Source organism: Anopheles aquasalis, chromosome 2 (genome assembly GCF_943734665.1).
Source record: "Anopheles aquasalis chromosome 2, idAnoAquaMG_Q_19, whole genome shotgun sequence".
Taxonomy (NCBI): domain Eukaryota; kingdom Metazoa; phylum Arthropoda; class Insecta; order Diptera; family Culicidae; genus Anopheles; species Anopheles aquasalis.
In genome coordinates this window covers 17,545,001-17,560,000 of record NC_064877.1, presented here as the reverse complement: position 1 = coordinate 17,560,000, position 15,000 = coordinate 17,545,001, and the positions used below count along the sequence as shown (strand labels likewise).

The 15,000-nt window shown below is 49.3% G+C and overlaps 4 protein-coding genes across 5 annotated transcripts in view; 1 reads left to right on the top strand and 3 right to left on the bottom strand.

Annotated features, from left to right (window-relative positions):
- LOC126572324 (GTP-binding protein SAR1b) overlaps window positions 1-2,313 on the bottom strand; it is a 2,457-nt gene extending 144 nt beyond the window's left edge. The window contains exons 1-5 of one of the 2 annotated variants that reach the window (XM_050231546.1): window positions 2,133-2,313; window positions 1,277-1,410; window positions 1,093-1,212; window positions 953-1,018; window positions 1-871 (exon numbers count right to left, since the gene is read on the bottom strand). The exon at window positions 1-871 is cut by the window's left edge and continues 144 nt beyond it. In XM_050231546.1, the coding sequence (XP_050087503.1) occupies window positions 519-871; window positions 953-1,018; window positions 1,093-1,212; window positions 1,277-1,319 (582 nt within the window). In that variant the 5' untranslated portion in view covers window positions 1,320-1,410; window positions 2,133-2,313 and the 3' untranslated portion in view covers window positions 1-518. Of the gene's footprint in view, window positions 872-952; window positions 1,019-1,092; window positions 1,213-1,276; window positions 1,411-1,826; window positions 2,054-2,132 lie in introns of those variants that run through there. The other variant, XM_050231547.1, reaches the window with a different exon arrangement.
- Window positions 2,314-2,990: 677 nt separating this feature from the next.
- On the bottom strand, window positions 2,991-4,395 carry LOC126581510 (transmembrane protein 183). The gene is made up of 3 exons (XM_050245215.1): window positions 4,161-4,395; window positions 3,424-4,103; window positions 2,991-3,361 (listed from the first exon to the last, which is right to left on the bottom strand). Exons 1-3 carry the CDS (start codon window positions 4,201-4,203, stop codon window positions 3,059-3,061), a joined length of 1,026 nt encoding a protein of 341 aa, XP_050101172.1. The 5' UTR covers window positions 4,204-4,395; the 3' UTR covers window positions 2,991-3,058.
- A 345-nt stretch (window positions 4,396-4,740) lies between these two features.
- On the top strand, window positions 4,741-6,071 carry LOC126581636 (farnesol dehydrogenase). Its single transcript, XM_050245440.1, has 4 exons — window positions 4,741-5,065; window positions 5,131-5,393; window positions 5,463-5,600; window positions 5,791-6,071. The coding sequence occupies exons 1-4, from the start codon at window positions 4,768-4,770 to the stop codon at window positions 5,851-5,853; spliced, it is 762 nt and encodes a 253-aa protein (XP_050101397.1). The 5' UTR covers window positions 4,741-4,767; the 3' UTR covers window positions 5,854-6,071.
- Window positions 6,072-7,077: 1,006 nt separating this feature from the next.
- LOC126570428 (organic cation transporter protein-like) lies at window positions 7,078-11,082 on the bottom strand. The gene is made up of 3 exons (XM_050228168.1): window positions 10,521-11,082; window positions 9,807-10,073; window positions 7,078-9,736 (listed from the first exon to the last, which is right to left on the bottom strand). Exons 1-3 carry the CDS (start codon window positions 10,775-10,777, stop codon window positions 8,482-8,484), a joined length of 1,779 nt encoding a protein of 592 aa, XP_050084125.1. The 5' UTR covers window positions 10,778-11,082; the 3' UTR covers window positions 7,078-8,481.
- Window positions 11,083-15,000: the final 3,918 nt, after the last annotated feature.

Here is a 15,000-nt window from a genome sequence, read left to right as displayed (position 1 = left end):
ACTTTGGGGTGGTGTGTCCGCTTCTACACCGACCGCCTCACTTATCTCCGGGTGTGTCTTTTTGTTGTTTTACTTATGATTGTGAATGTATGTATGTGAGGATTGCTTGCTTCTTCCTAGCGTGCGCGTAAGGGGGGGCATGAACCGAAAACTTCAAACCCCTCCCCCCTTCGCCAAAAGCACCGGGCATCGAGTACCGCGAGTTTACGTTTTACACGGTCCTAGCGCAGTTTAAGATGAATTCCGGATCAAGAAAGCAGACATTACTAATGGAGCTCGAGATAGAGTGAGAGTGAGAGGAGGCCAGAGAGGTGATCCGGATTTCCACAGGTTGGTTTGTATTTTTGCCTTTTTAAGAACCCGCAACCCGCAACTTCCCTCCCCCCCAAGAGTGAGGTGGAAAGAGCAGAGTAAAACGTTCGCTAGCAGTAGCAGAAGGAGGCCAAGGGTGTCGGAAAGAAGAAAGGAAGGATGGTGGGCGCGTGTGTGGTGGTGGTGGTGAGCAAACGGTCGTCGTATTAGTCGATGTACTGGGCCAACCAACGGAAACCTTCGCCATACCCTTGTCGCTTCAGCACCGAGCACATGAACAGCTCGAGCGGACGGCCCGGTAGCTCGGAGCGAGCCACCTTACCCTTGCCGGTCGTCAGCTGGTACAGGGCGAAGTAGTTGCGCAGCTCGTCCTCGCTCGCCGCACCCGGTTTGTCGATCTTGTTGCCGAGGATCAGTACCGGGCAGTTCGATAGCGCCTCGTCCGTTAGTAGGGAGTCGAGTTCGTTTTTACTCTCGGTGAAGCGCGATCTGTCCCAGGCATCGATCAGAAACACGATCGCATCCACCGCCGGGAAGTAGTCCTTCCAAACGCGTCGTGCTACAAGAGATAAAAGCAATAGCCGACGTTAGGGAACGGAGCAACAGGAGCGAGGCCATTCTAGGGCGCCTTCCTTCTCACCTTGCGTGTGACCGCCGAGATCGAATGTGGTGAAGCGCATGTTGCCTATCGAAAGCTCCTCGGATGCTAGAAAGCAAAGCGAAAGGATCATTAATATAGGTTCGGGGTTGCCCAGCAACCAAGACGGCTGGTCGACTCACTTGGATGGAGCGTTGGGACGTGCTGTGCCAGTCGGTCATCCTTCAGCATGTGTAGCAGTGTCGTTTTACCCGCATTATCCAGTCCCAGGAATAGCAATTTTCCAGATTTCTTCCACAGTCCTGCCGGCGAAAGATGGCATTAAAGGGTACCCTAGAGGGAAATCGCAGTGCGCGGTACACTTACCTAGGTAACCCAGAACCCCGGTGAACCAGTCCCAGATGAACATTTTGTCACTCTATTGTTCGTAGAAGACGGCGGAAGCGGACGGCGGTCGCGTGGCTTGGTGTCCAAAAATATCTTCCCTCGAGCTCGGTTGGCTGTGGTCATGTCGTCATGGCAGGCGTCGTGCGGGAAGATCCATGGAAACGGGGTGGTAGCAAGGAGTGAAGACAACACAAAACAACCTTGATTACAAACAACATTGATCTGGGGCATGATGCGGATGAGGAATCTTGGGCGATCATGACGCGACACCAGAGGAGAAGCAAAGACGGTCATTGTGATGTGTTGGCGAGCAACGGCGAGCGGTCCGGAAGATAAGGTGCGCGAGATCTAACAAAGTAACCCGTTCAACGCTCGGCCTCATGCGTATCACTTCCACCTCACTCGCGCTCTCCCTCTCTCTCTCACACTCTCTTCTTTTTCTCTCCATTTGTGCGTGATCATCGCGGGGCGCTCTTCTTCCCGTGCACGATGATTTTCGCTTTTTCCACTGCGTGTGAGCGAACTTTACCCTTTGAGTGCGGTGGAGGCTATTACGGAATTCAAGATGTTCGTGATCTTGACCTCTTTCGACGCGTTTCGTTGACACAAGGACGTCGCTTCCAACACCTGATTCCGAAGGAGGGATGTCTTCACGGTTATCTCGCCTTTATCTTGGTGCATAAACAAGCACGGATCAGGCCCGAACAGGTGGACACAAGGGGAGGCTGATGGTCGTCGGGATCCGTGACTGTTTACTCCTCCCTCAGCGCCTCGCCTGCCTCGCATTCACCAGGAAACACAGCAACCTCAAAATCCTGCTGGCCCCAACACTTACCTCACAAAGAAAAACGAACGGTTCTCCGGGAGGAGGACGAGGGCAACACAGGTCACGAACGGATCCACAAACAGGCCAGGACACCAGACACGAAAGCACGACCGAAAAACAGAAATTCGTGAACCGTGAATATCCGTGCGAACCGTAAAAATGGAGTTCTGAATCTGCGCCCGAGTAAACGGGTTTTGCAAACGTCACAAAAACACAGGGCTGCTTCCGGGGGTTCGGAAATCCAGCGCAGCACCGTTTAAATGCGCATTTCTTGCTCGCTGCGATAATAACCAGGTTTTCTGTTCATTATTTTTCCATTTCGCTTGTTTCCGCATTGATTTGGATTTGTAGGAGGCGAGGAATAATCCGTGCGAGTAAGGGCTGTGCCGACTCCTGCAGATAACGACGTGGAGGTTCTAGCACTTTGACGTTTAAGGCAGCGCGCCCTCTGATGGATGTGCGCTAAAACTCGAGTGGGTCAACTCGAACGAGTGGGTCAACTCGACAAACATATCGCCGTCTCTCTCTCTCTCGCTCTCCCCTTCCCTTTCTCACCTCGCCACACGCTCACCACCACACATACCCTTTACTCCAAATTACTAATTGCTAATTGATTAATCGGCGAAACATAAACAAAAAATGCGAACGAAAATCAACCCGAAAACGAGGAAAATGTGGAAATAGAAATCGGTCGCCAGAACGCCAGCTGTCGACCACAAAAATGCACTCGACATGCAGGCGATCGTGAACACCAAATGAACACAAAATGAACCAAATGAATCGAACGCCTGAGGCCATCGTAATCGCAAGTTACAGAATAAGCACCTCAAATTTATGTTCTCTTTAACTAAAATAAGCACAATAAAGTTGCATCAATCAAACCTTTTAATTCTCTTGCAACTTACAATCACAATACTCATTGGAAAGAATGAACATTACATCCCATGCACGTGACTATCGTCAGTGCTCCAATCCATATCATCGTTCAGCTCCTGCGCGGAACTGGTCGGTAGCAAAGCCAATGATATCTCCTCGTAATACGCCGGATTCCACCAATCCAGTACTGTTATGTTCCGGGCCGAATCTAACACTATTTCGTCCACCGTCTTTCCGCAATAGTTGGCGAGTTCGATGCGCACCTTGTACCTCGTCATGCCCTGTGAGAGCGTTTGCGTAAAGTTTTTCACAAAAAGCGTGTCGTAGAACAGGGGCAGCACCTTCAGGTAGTTGGTAGTGATCTGCAATGGGGGAATTGATATTTTCGCACCTATTCCCATCCTCACCCCGGCTCGCCTCTTACCATCAATATCTGGTTGCCCTCCTCGGGATTCATGTAGATGTCCTGCATGTAAGCGATCGAGCTTTTCTCCCGCTGCAACTCTGCCGATAGCGCCGGGCGGCTTCCCGGACGTTGTCGTGCCTTAAGCCCGAAACAGTAAGTCCAACCGTTTTTGTTCGGTTTACGCCAACCGGACAGGAGCTGCCGACCGATCACACGATACGGGTTTTGATAGGGCATCCAGGTCAGCAGCTTGATGAAGGGTGGATAGACATAGTACAGGGACCGGATGACTGCCGCTCGAAGTCCTCGCCTCCGGACCATGCTTGCTGGCTGGAATCGTTGCGGCATCTCGATCGTCGGATCGTAGTACGAGCGATACAGCTGACTCCAGAACCGACCACTCTCGACAACTTCGGCCGTCTTGCGGCAAATGCACGCAAACCGACACACATCCTCGGGCCGGATATACTCCGAGATGTGGAACCACAGGTTGATGTGATAATCGTTGTACGACGCCTCATCTTCCACTGGTTGATGCTTTCGTCTACCGGTACGCATCATTAGCTGCTCATCGGTGTCGACATCGTCCGGTAACGATTCCACCACCGCGCCATCCTCGGCTGCATCCAGTTTTGTGAGGGCTTTCGAAGCCCTATTGCTACATTTTGGACTATTGGCGTATGCGTAAATGCTGACATCTGCAATAGAAGGGAAATATGTTACGCTAGGAATTCTCTATTCACTCCGGAGCAAACCTTTGCCGTATGAAGCTCGTTTTTTAGTTTTCTCAGATGCCATCGATACGGAAAACAACAGAGGTGAAACGGGGACGTTCGGAACTGGGCTCCAGACGGATGATCGTTCGCTTACCACGGTGTCGTTTGCACGGAGATAAGGGCAGTGATTGTGTAAAATGCGTACGTTTAAATATTAAAGAAGAATAACGGCATTATCACAGTAAAAAGGTGTGAAATTCAGCTGGTGGACGATTTGTTGATGGAAAACACTTTGTTTACAAATTTTCCGACCTGTCAATTTTCCAGGTGTGTGTTTATCATCGTGATTCTATTGCTTCGGTTAACAAATAAAATAGAGAAAAAATTGATCAAAGAATTAGTGCATTAAATAGTCGGTAAAACCGATATGGATCATGCAAATACGATAAAAAATATCCTGCACAAGTTGCCAACGTGGAGCACCCTGTTTGATTGCAGTAAACCAAACTGCGATCCGGCGGAAATTTGAAACCACATCCACCGTCCACGTTTTGCATCCACCCCGAAACGTGTTTAAAAGTTGTTGCATCGATCGTACGAGCCCTCAGTTGTTGTAGATCATCGATCAAGAGCGAATCTTTGCGAGATGGAAAAGTGGGTAGGAAAAGTAGCGCTGGTCACCGGTGCCAGCTCTGGAATCGGTCAAGATGTGGCGCTTGCCCTGGCCAACGCCGGCATGATTGTCGTAGGCATTGCCCGCCGTGCTGAGCTGATAGCTCTGCTATCGACCAAAGTAACGGGCACGGGTAAAATCTACGCCAAAAAGTGTGACGTTAGCAGTGAGACCGAAATCCTCGAAACGGTAGGCTGGATTCGTCGTGAGTTCGGCGGCATCGATGTGCTCATCAATAATGCTGGAATCTTCCGCTACAGTTTCATTACTCGTAAGTTAATTCTTGTAAGCACCGTGCCCGGTGATCACCAGTAACCGTCTGGGGGTATGTTACAGAGAGCGAAACGGCCGATTTTCGCGACACGTTCAACGTTAATCTGTTGGCCACGTGCATTTTCGTGCGTGAAGCCATTAAGGATATGAGGGAAAGGCAGACGATCGGGCACATTATCCTGGTCAACAGTATCCTGGGCCACCGTGTACCGGATGTCTCCGTACCACTCTTTGGCGTTTATCCAGCGTCAAAGTACGCTTTGGTGGGACTGGCCGAAGTGTTACGCCAGGAACTGAACTTCTTCAAGCTGCCCATCAAAGTGACGGTAAGAAGGCGAACGGAAGAAATGGATTTACAACTCAACCGTTGACTGTGTTCCGGTGATATTCCCCAGAGCATTCACCCGGGAATGGTAGAAACCGAGATGATTAAGGTGTTCGATTCGCAGCTCGCGGAACGGTTGCCAAAGCTACAAGTAGAGGATATTACTTCGAGCATCATGCACAGTCTACAGACACCGCCAGAAGTTAGGGTAGGTATTCGTTAGCATCTTGCAACCTTGTTACAAATGTCGGCGATCCGTCGCGTTCGCGTTGCCATTACGTGATTCGATATCAAATTACATTTCCCTCGGTTGTGGTTTTGTAACGCGCTCAAGGTTGTGGAAACCGGTCGTGACCAGTGATGTGGATTGATTTAATTATTCTTTTTCATGCTTCCAGATTGACGAGATCACCGTCATGCCGGCCATGGTTTCCAAGCCGTCGCAGCCGTCGAATGTATAGGAGAAAATATTGTCATATAATTGTCCTCTCTTTAATAGGAAGCGCGCATAAATGTGTATCTGGAATGGAAAACCAACTGAGATTTGAACATGCTCTGCATGCTGTGTGGTATTGTGGTGGTTCATCAAGGGCAAGACAGGGTCAATAAGCCCTTTATTGAAATTAATTGACGGTAATAAATGAAGCAATCTAGTGAACGGATTACGTTGGTCTTGCGGAGCTGCTTAGAATGTTGTGTTTGCTTATCCACATTCCGTTTAATCTCTTCCCAGCTCCATAATTTACTGGACCCTTTGGTGGTCTGAATGACCTAGCGATTGATTAATTTGTTATCTAAATTTACCAATTTTTAAATATTATTTTTTATTAATATTCTTAACTGTAGGCCAGCGATTGCTTCGTCACAACACTGGTTCATAGCGAAACTTTCCCAATGATTCCCATTTTTACCCATCTTTTTGTGTCACTTAACACGTTCAACCTCCGAACCATACTGTGATCATTGTGATGCAGTAGAATTGCAGCAGCAAAGGAGCACCCCGGCCAGAAAGAGTTCTGGCGTTAGGTTCTGCTGCTGATGCTGCTGCAGCTGGTGGTGGTGCAATTGAAATACACTCGGCAAATGCCGCAAAGCAACCGGAAGTAATGGTTTCCGCCTTTTCGCGCCATCGTTTCGCGCGGCATGCTGTGACTCTATCGAAGTGCAACTCACTCTCCGTGGCTCTGCGAGGAGGTTCAGATGGTTTTGCCGGGTGGATTTTATGGGGCAGAATGAAGATAGGTATGTTATTAGACGAATTATGTGTCGCGGGTGGCGATGAGCTTGGGCCGCGTATTAGGCCAACCGGCTATGCAGTCTGGTACACCGGATGGCACTGCATTTTTCTTCCCTCGCTACCGAAATCGATTTCACTAATGTATCTATGTGCCACTGGTGGAATCGAACAACCGCAATATTTGCAAATGGAATACTAGCGACTGAGCAGGGAAATTGGGACAGTCTACTCGTTTGCAATAGTGCTCTACAATATGGAGTTAGTATCTATGTGCACTCGTTTCCATTGCTGTGATGTGGGAGAATATGTTTGAAGCGCTGCGTGTAGCTACAGAAATAGAATGAAAATGATATTTTATTGTTGTACAAATGGAGGCAAAATATTTAATTGAACAATGGTATTTTTGGAATATTTATAATGACTGTTAGTAGTCAGTTTCAAAGTAAAATTGAGTGTGTTATTTGCAATCCTTTGACTGCTTTTATTATGTTTAAAAATTACCGTATAATTAATTGTATCATTCATTTCACAACAATTCACTAACTAAAGATTTTAATTCGTTTCTCCTTAGCATGTAATTACTCCTACCTACAACTATTGCAGTTATTTTCGTTACTATAATGAAAAATTCGCACTGCAAATTGGAAGATTCAATTACTAATAAATAGCATCTCGACTAGAGAACCCTTCCACCAACAGCCGGACCACCATCAAGAGCCAGTAGCACCAGGAGCAACACCACAGAAAGATGTTGAAGGGATGTGTTATGAAACATTCAAACATACATCGCCCCATGGTCATGGTGCGGATTGGACCATCATAGCATTCTGCCACCATTATGCAAGTGCAACACGAACCAACTCATGGGCGGGAGGGAGACGGGATACAAATTTGGGATTTGCTCATGCTGTGCGGGATTTATGAACGTTCGCTCTCGGCGGGAGCTTCGAATGCACCGGAAGCGTTCCGGTAGTCTCTGGCGTGTGCATGGCAGACAAAAAAAAACATACCAAGCAACCATCGCAACATGGCCATCTTGGATTTTATTTAGTTTCCAGCTGCTGTAGTTGCAACCGTGATCCCGAGCTCATGATCTGCTTCCCGATGTTCTACCGTTGTCACTTTTGTTGTCTCTGGTGTAGTGTTGCTATCACCTCCCGTCATCCCGCCCCTCACCAAGTTTAGTGTCCCGTCGTCTGTTTAGCCCAAGCGCCGCGGTTTCGCGGTTATTGTTTTCAACGCGATCCACCGTCGTGGCACGTGGCGAGCGTAAAAGAGGGTCACTTCCTACGCCAGGGCCCCGGTTCTCATTTTCCGGTGGGACGGTGTTGGAAGTTTAGTTGCAGCTCCTTTTTATGGCCATTTTGTATGCTTTGTTTGCGTTACTCTCTACGTACGCCATCAACGTACCTAGTCTCGGTGGAATGTAAATTATGTAAAGTCTTTCTTCTACCTTTTTTTCTCTCTCTCTCTCTCTCTCTCTCTCTCTCTCTCTCTCGGTAAAACACTCGTACGAACCGCGAATACTTTGTTGTTGGTCTGGTGTAGTGTCTGGGGGAACGAGAGTGTGAGTCTTGGTGTGTATGTGAGCCTCGGATCAACATGAAAAGCATTCCAGCCGTCTTCATTTCATCCAACCAGTGCCACGTGCACCCCGAGCTGGCATTCGCTTTTTCTCCACGAGAGTTTACTTTTTCCCTCCCGGAAGGCCACATTCTTTTTTTTCCGCCGGCGCCACTCTCTCGGAGGAATAAGCCAAATGAGCTACCGAAAAAACGGGCCCAACACCATCGGAACCGAGCGGTTGGTGCAAATTTTGGGTTTTTTTTTGGGCCACCGGAATACCGGGATACTACCGGGACGGAGTTTGATGAACTAAAGCACCGCCACTGTCACCGGCGTCGGTGGTGGTTTTGTTGAGTTTTTCCAGTTCTCTCTCGTTGGCCACCGCTCGGTCGCGGTCCTCGGTGGTGGCCGGTCTCGTCTTCGGTATCGTCCAGAACCGTTGCTCACGCCCGAATCGGCGACCCTCTTCCAGTGTTTCCGGTAGCTTCTGGTGGAGTGTTTCGGGCAGGAAGACGGAACTCGTCGCCCCTATCAGCCCAATCAGTGCCATCACGACGAACGGTAACCGGATGTCGTAGTTGGTGCCGAGAAACACAATGTACGGTCCAAGGGCACCGAACACGTTGGACACGATGATACCGAACGAGGTGCCGGTTTGGCGCAGCGACGTCGGATACATCTCGACCGATTGCAGATAGAGCGCAAAGTAAGTGACGCAGACGAAGAACTTGACCACGATAGCCAGCACGGTGACGTAGATTTCGGTACCGGGCCGGTGTATGAGCAGCACGATCGGGATGCAGGCAACGGTTGCACCGAGAAAGGCGCCACTGTTGGTAAACCGGCGCCCGATACGATCGCAGCAGATTTGACCGAGCAGATAGGCCGGCAGCTCAACCGCACCCTGCCAGAAGTTGTTCAGAAACGGATTACCACCCATCTGGAGGCTCATGAGGAACAGGGTGAGCGTCGGTATCGTGTTGCAGATCCAGCTCAGCAGCAACAACACCGTCAGCTTGCTCATATGCCAACCACCAAACAGTGACGCGATGCCGTACGTTCGTTCCTTCTCGGTCCGGGGGATAAGCGTCCGAAGCTGGTCCTCGGTCAAGTCCAGTGTCCTCCCATTGATGGTGGCGATCTTGCGTAACTGCACCAGACACTCGCCGTATCGGCCCTGGCTCACAAGCCACCGTGGAGACTCGATGTTGTACTGAGGGAAGCAGTAGAACAGGATGCACGGAGCAGAGGTAAGGATCATGAACCAAAACCAGTCCCGCATCCACCACAGTATGAGTGGCGCAATGCAGATACCGCTCGTCCAGCCAACCAGCTGCCACAGGGACAATGAAGCGCGTTTCTCGTCCTTGGAGATCTCCATCAAAATGATCAACGGTGACTGGAAGGAGGTGTTGGTCGAGAAACTCCCGATAAAGGCGAGTAGCGCAAAGAGCCAATACTGTGAGGCACTCCAGGCAGCAAACACTCGGCCCACGATGGCCGTTAGGATGCTGAACAGATACACCGGTAGTCGTCCGATGCTGCCGGGGGAAAAATACAACACATATTAGTGGTAAGAGATCAGTCTGGACCCTTTCTGCTTCTACTAACCGATCACCGAGTTGTCCGAGGATGAATGTGCCGCATACTTCCGAAACGCGCACAAAGGCGAACACGTTCGTACCGTAGAGTTCCTTCTCGCAGACCCAATTCTGCTCCGTAACCGGTGTGCGATCGTAGTAGGAACGATCGTACTCATATCCATAAATGCAACTGATTGTTGGCCCGTGGACTGTGCTGTTGTCGCTGATCTCACTCCAGGATACGTTGTACATGAGACACGAGCTGTGTACAAACTCTCCTCGACTATTGTGTTCTCTGCAATCAAAGTGGAAAGTATTTTTTCAGCTTGGTATATAAAAAGAATTAAAAAAAACCATGAAGGGATACCTAAGCGGCTAATTAGTATCTTGCTTAAAAGTATGTTAAAATAAGAAGCGACGAAGATAGTGAATAAAATGAGGAAGAAAAAGTGACTTAAGCTTCAGAATGTAATAACAGGATTAAGATCAGACAACAAATAAGAAAGGATTAAATTTGAATCAAATCTTCAAGGAGTAATTAAAGAGATAAGAAACATTCCCTCCTCGTCTATTCCACATCTGATAAAGCCTTATCTTTGTCATACATTTGCTAACGGTAACATAAAGCAAGATACCACGAGCTTAGCACGATGCATCGCGCTCAATACGATTTAATTGCGAAATGATTGTCTCTAGTTTCCAAAATGCACTACCAGCTATCATCAGCGTATACTTAACTCACTTCGGATAAACCAAATCATTCCAACGCTCTTCATCCACCGTCCCATTACGCTGTGGCGCGCTACACCGGTGATCCGGGACGGCAAGTATGAGCAACACGTTCACAACGACCATGGCAAAGAACAGTACGGCCACCACGTTAAAGATGATGTTGTACCGCCGCTGAAAGGGTCCATCGTTGCCGATGGACTCCATAATACGATCGAACGCCGCATCCGTCCCACCGGCACCGTCATCGTCACGCTCGACGGATGACATTTTCACGACAAATCGGACGAACGGCCACACCACACACCGGCACACGAACTAGACAACTGACTCGTGTCGAGCGATATCACACATCCACGTCCGCGCCGAGCTTAGTTTATCACTTGCCTCATATTGCCGTGGGCTGGCTCCCTGCTTATCACAATCAACGCTCAAATTACTACTTTTGGTTTAAATCCCGGCGCGCACGATAGCCACGGTGGCCAACGCAACGGTTATCGTTTGTGACAGCTGCGCATCAGCTGGCCAGCCACTCTGAGTGCATTTACCCCCGAGTGCAATGGCGATGATGCACCCGCGTTGATGGTGTTCGATCGACTGCAGCTTGAAACGGATTGTGTAGTTGTACTGGCAGCCGACGACGACGACGACGACGCGTTCACACAACTCTAACGCGGTCAAACCGATTGCACCTACACTGACCCAAGGTTGACGCATGAACACCGCTGGGAAGCCACCTTAGCAAACAGATAGTGGGATGGCCTGGTTTTTTAGATGAGGCAACGCACGCCCTGCCGCTATGATGGTGGTGAATGTAATCGAGCGTTAAAACGATCTCGGACAGATTGATTGTCAAGGACAAGTGGTGGCTGTACGAGCACGCGAGACGAATCATCATCCGGCCGGCATTATGCTGCATAAAACGTAGACCAGATGGAACACGATGATACGGTCTGAGCCGTCGTTTGTCATTCTCGCGATGCATGTGAAACCGAGAGTCTGCGTAAGCAGCCTCAGAAAATGTTTCGGTAAATTTAAACATTTTCAAAATTGAAATAGATAAATCGCAAATTATCAACCCTACCATCTTGATGCAGCCATGCAAATTAGATTCAGACCTTGCGGCGCTCAATGAAAAAGGTTTTTCCATTACAGTTTCACGCAGAAAAATGCTTTCAGACTTTCAAGCAAGCAACAATGGCCATCGGAAGGTAAATGAATAAGTGGGTTGTGGCAGAGAGGAGGCAGAAGTTGCACAGCCAATCTATTATTTGGCTGCTCGAGAAATTTGCATTTCAATGAAGGAAAAGTTTCCCCCAAAACCCACGACGAGTCCGCGAGTTGAACGCGCGAATTTCCGTCCGTCACCAACCGTTCGGCATCCGAGAAAATGGGCGAAAGAAAGAAAACCGTTCCTTCCAGTGGCACACGGCCTGCAACTTGGCTTCATTATGTAGCCAACACCTCCCAACGAAAAACCGGTCCCCACACAACAACAACAACAGCAATAGCTACGAAACGTTCCGGTTCTGTTGGTCCTACACTGTGCTACCGCTGGAGCGATAAAAAAGTAAACCAATAAATTTTACTTTTAATCTTTCGATCCTAGAGCGACGACGAGACGAGAAAATCCGAAACCGGAAGAGGGTCCACAAACCCCTTTTCCGATGGTGCAGTGCGTGGCCACGTGCAGCGACAATTGGCGACGTGTTGGACAAAATCGTAAGAAAGTCCGTCCGTTTGTGACCGTTCGTCGTGGTCGTCCTGGTCGTCGTCGTCCCTCGGAATGCTTAAACTTCATTCCACCGGACAGCATGTGACAGCGAACGGTTTCGGACCGAATCCTTTCCCCCAGGTGGGGGGTTCCCGGGGACTTTTGGCGAACCAGAGCGAGAGACCTGAACCTTTAGTGGATGGTTAGGAATGGCTTTCGGACCCAGCACACACTCGGGGTGACGAATGCGACTGACGGTGGCAACTTGCGTGTCGTTGCAAATGGCACATTTGCAACACGAAGAAGGAATTACACTTTCGACGCCACCAGTTCCATGGTCTTGTGGTGTTCGCTTTTGGGGCCCGGAATGAATGTTCTCCCTCAACACAACTCCACATACAGATACACGTATTGGTGTGCTCTCTCTCCCTGTTGGAGCAATCGTATCCTCATCACTCTGCAATCCTGGGGGAAAGTTTCCCGCACGGAGGCAGCGAGCGATCCCCTTTTCTTGAAATGCAATAAAAACAAAGTTAATTGTACATGCTGACAGATTCCTGCCATTGCCGGACCGTCCTGGACCGAAAAACACCATCGGCGCCGAGCATAAAGTGTGCTTAAAAAGTGCCACCGGGAATACCCTTTTTGGGCGAAATGAGTCTCACATGTGCCTCCGGAGGTCATGGTGTTGTCCGGATGCTGCACTTCGCATTCGATGTTCGGTTGTTGCCAGATCCAAATGAAGGGGAGCCAGTTCTCTCTTTCTTTCTCTAATGTTAATCGTTTGGCCTAGAGACGAGATGTTCCGAGTGTTCGGTTCTGAGAGACCATTCTGGGAGGAGTATTTTGCTGATCAAAGGCACAACCCAAGCTTGTAAGGGATGAACCGAACTGGTGCGGTACTGCGGGCAACTGTCCGTTTTTGGGAGATGTTTTCGTTTGATGAATCGGATTATGCTAAACAGACATAATTCCCCGCACCGCACCGCACCGCACACATGAAAAAGGCAACAACAAGGGCGGTATTGTTAGGAGGTTGTTTGGTTTTTTGCCGGTAAAAAAAAAACTAACCAAAAAACAATTGGGCCAAAGTCTCCATTTCGGACATGGCAACAACATTCTGCGTATTCTTACCCTTTTCTATTTCATTTTTTTTTTTGTCGTGCGCCTTTACTTCCATTTGTAGCCGTCATATGTGTAAAGGGTGCACAGGCAGACCCATGTCCTCTAATCACGTGAATTAAGGATCGGACTGGAATGCTCCAAACGGAGATGGGTTCTCCGCCGAGAACAGCCCACACGCTTCTTCGCTCTTGCAGCGCATCCCGCATAACTCTCCGCTAGGTGGCTGGCTGGCTGGCTGGCCCGGCGAAAGATGAGCACTCATAAAGAGGACAGGGACCTCTCCGTTCGTACCGGTGATGACCTTTTGACCCCCGGGGGAGGCCGGATGTCACGCTCCGGATGCCAGGGGCCTGGGCCGTACCGTGTCGATGTCTCCGCTGCAGAGAGTCGTAACTTGATTTGGGTGTAAAAGTAATTAAAAATTCTGCAAAACTTCTCGGGCCAACTCCGGACAGAGAGTGTTGGCAGGGAAGGCTAAACCACCCGGTGCTAGGCTGAAACACCCTTCATCCCCTTCCAGAATCCGTAACAACCGTCCTCGTCCTCCTCACATGACCAGCAACGCAGACGGCGTAAAACATGTTTGTTTATGCCGTTTTCGCCCTTTGCATCTCGTGTGAGTGGGTGTGAGTGGGTGTGAGTGTGTCGACTAATGTGGGGTGAGAAAACCGGGAGGGTGTTGACGCAAAACCACTACGCAAACCAGCCAGCCTGCTACCGGTTGGCCAGTCAGCGAGTAACGAGCATCTGTTTCTGCCAGACGCATCGCTCGCGCACCTCAGGCCGGTAGGCAGCGGAACCTGGTGCTAGAGCAGCAGCTGCTACAAAGGTGTCTCGCGACTAACCTTATGCCACCCGCACCCCACCCCAAGATTATCATACCACCGATAAAGGGCCCTGTACCTGTTCCTGGCAGCTGGTGGACGCTATTTTTGTAAGAAAGAATACAGCCGCAGCCCCAGCGATGCTTCCTGTCTTCTGATGTTTCAAATTATCTCCAAGCAGAGTTGGTGGGGATGGAATTTTCATTTTTTTCTCTCTAACCCGTGGCTGAATGTCTGGTGGGAAAGGCAGCAGAAGAATTGACGGCCCAGAAGTGACAGGATTTAGTGAACGCCATTTGTAGTAGTAACGTTTCATGATGGTAAGGTTGTGCCGAGGTTAAAACTGGTTTTTTGAACCAAGGATTTTAGTTTCACTTTATCATTCCGCTTGGAAAGTTGATTTAGGATAGATCCCCAGACCCCTTGCTGTCGGCCATTGACTCCCACAGGGCGACCGCCTGTTATCTGTTTAAACATTTGGAAAGGGATGCAAAAACGACGACGAAATCACTCATGGTGCTGGGTGTTGAATACAAACTGTTCTGTCCCTCTTTCGTACCACGTAATGATGGCGGTAGTTGAAATAATGATGCGCACAGACACATATACTCACGTGCACAGTGATAGTGCGAACAGCACAACTCTCCATCATTAGAAGCCCAGTTTGCAAATGGCCGGGCGCAGTAATTTGAAACCAGCCTCGGGAGGATGCTCGTTGTTACATTTATTATTATTATTTCTACGCAGAAACGGCAGAAACTCTAAGTAATGATGAGTGTTCCGGACGCACACCTCGGTTTCACTCGGTGGTAGCGATCCCTGATGGCCAT

What these genes read in the sequence shown, in the direction of transcription:
- LOC126581510 (XM_050245215.1), bottom strand. Translation starts at nt 4,203, where the DNA reads ATGGCATCTGAGAAAACTAAAAAACGAGCTTCATACGGCAAAG. An exon ending in ACGAGCTTCATACGGCAAAG is followed by an intron (nt 4,104 to 4,160) that starts GTTTGCTCCGGA and finishes CTTCTATTGCAG; the next exon opens with ATGTCAGCATTTACGCATAC. An exon ending in AGGGCAACCAGATATTGATG is followed by an intron (nt 3,362 to 3,423) that starts GTAAGAGGCGAG and finishes CCCCCATTGCAG; the next exon opens with ATCACTACCAACTACCTGAA.
- LOC126581636 (XM_050245440.1), top strand. Translation starts at nt 4,768, where the DNA reads ATGGAAAAGTGGGTAGGAAAAGTAGCGCTGGTCACCGGTGCCAGCTCT. An exon ending in AGCTGCCCATCAAAGTGACG is followed by an intron (nt 5,394 to 5,462) that starts GTAAGAAGGCGA and finishes GATATTCCCCAG; the next exon opens with AGCATTCACCCGGGAATGGT. An exon ending in AGACACCGCCAGAAGTTAGG is followed by an intron (nt 5,601 to 5,790) that starts GTAGGTATTCGT and finishes TCATGCTTCCAG; the next exon opens with ATTGACGAGATCACCGTCAT.
- LOC126570428 (XM_050228168.1), bottom strand. Translation starts at nt 10,777, where the DNA reads ATGTCATCCGTCGAGCGTGACGATGACGGTGCCGGTGGGACGGATGCG. An exon ending in AATGATTTGGTTTATCCGAA is followed by an intron (nt 10,074 to 10,520) that starts GTGAGTTAAGTA and finishes CTTTGATTGCAG; the next exon opens with AGAACACAATAGTCGAGGAG. An exon ending in CTCGGACAACTCGGTGATCG is followed by an intron (nt 9,737 to 9,806) that starts GTTAGTAGAAGC and finishes TTCCCCCGGCAG; the next exon opens with CATCGGACGACTACCGGTGT.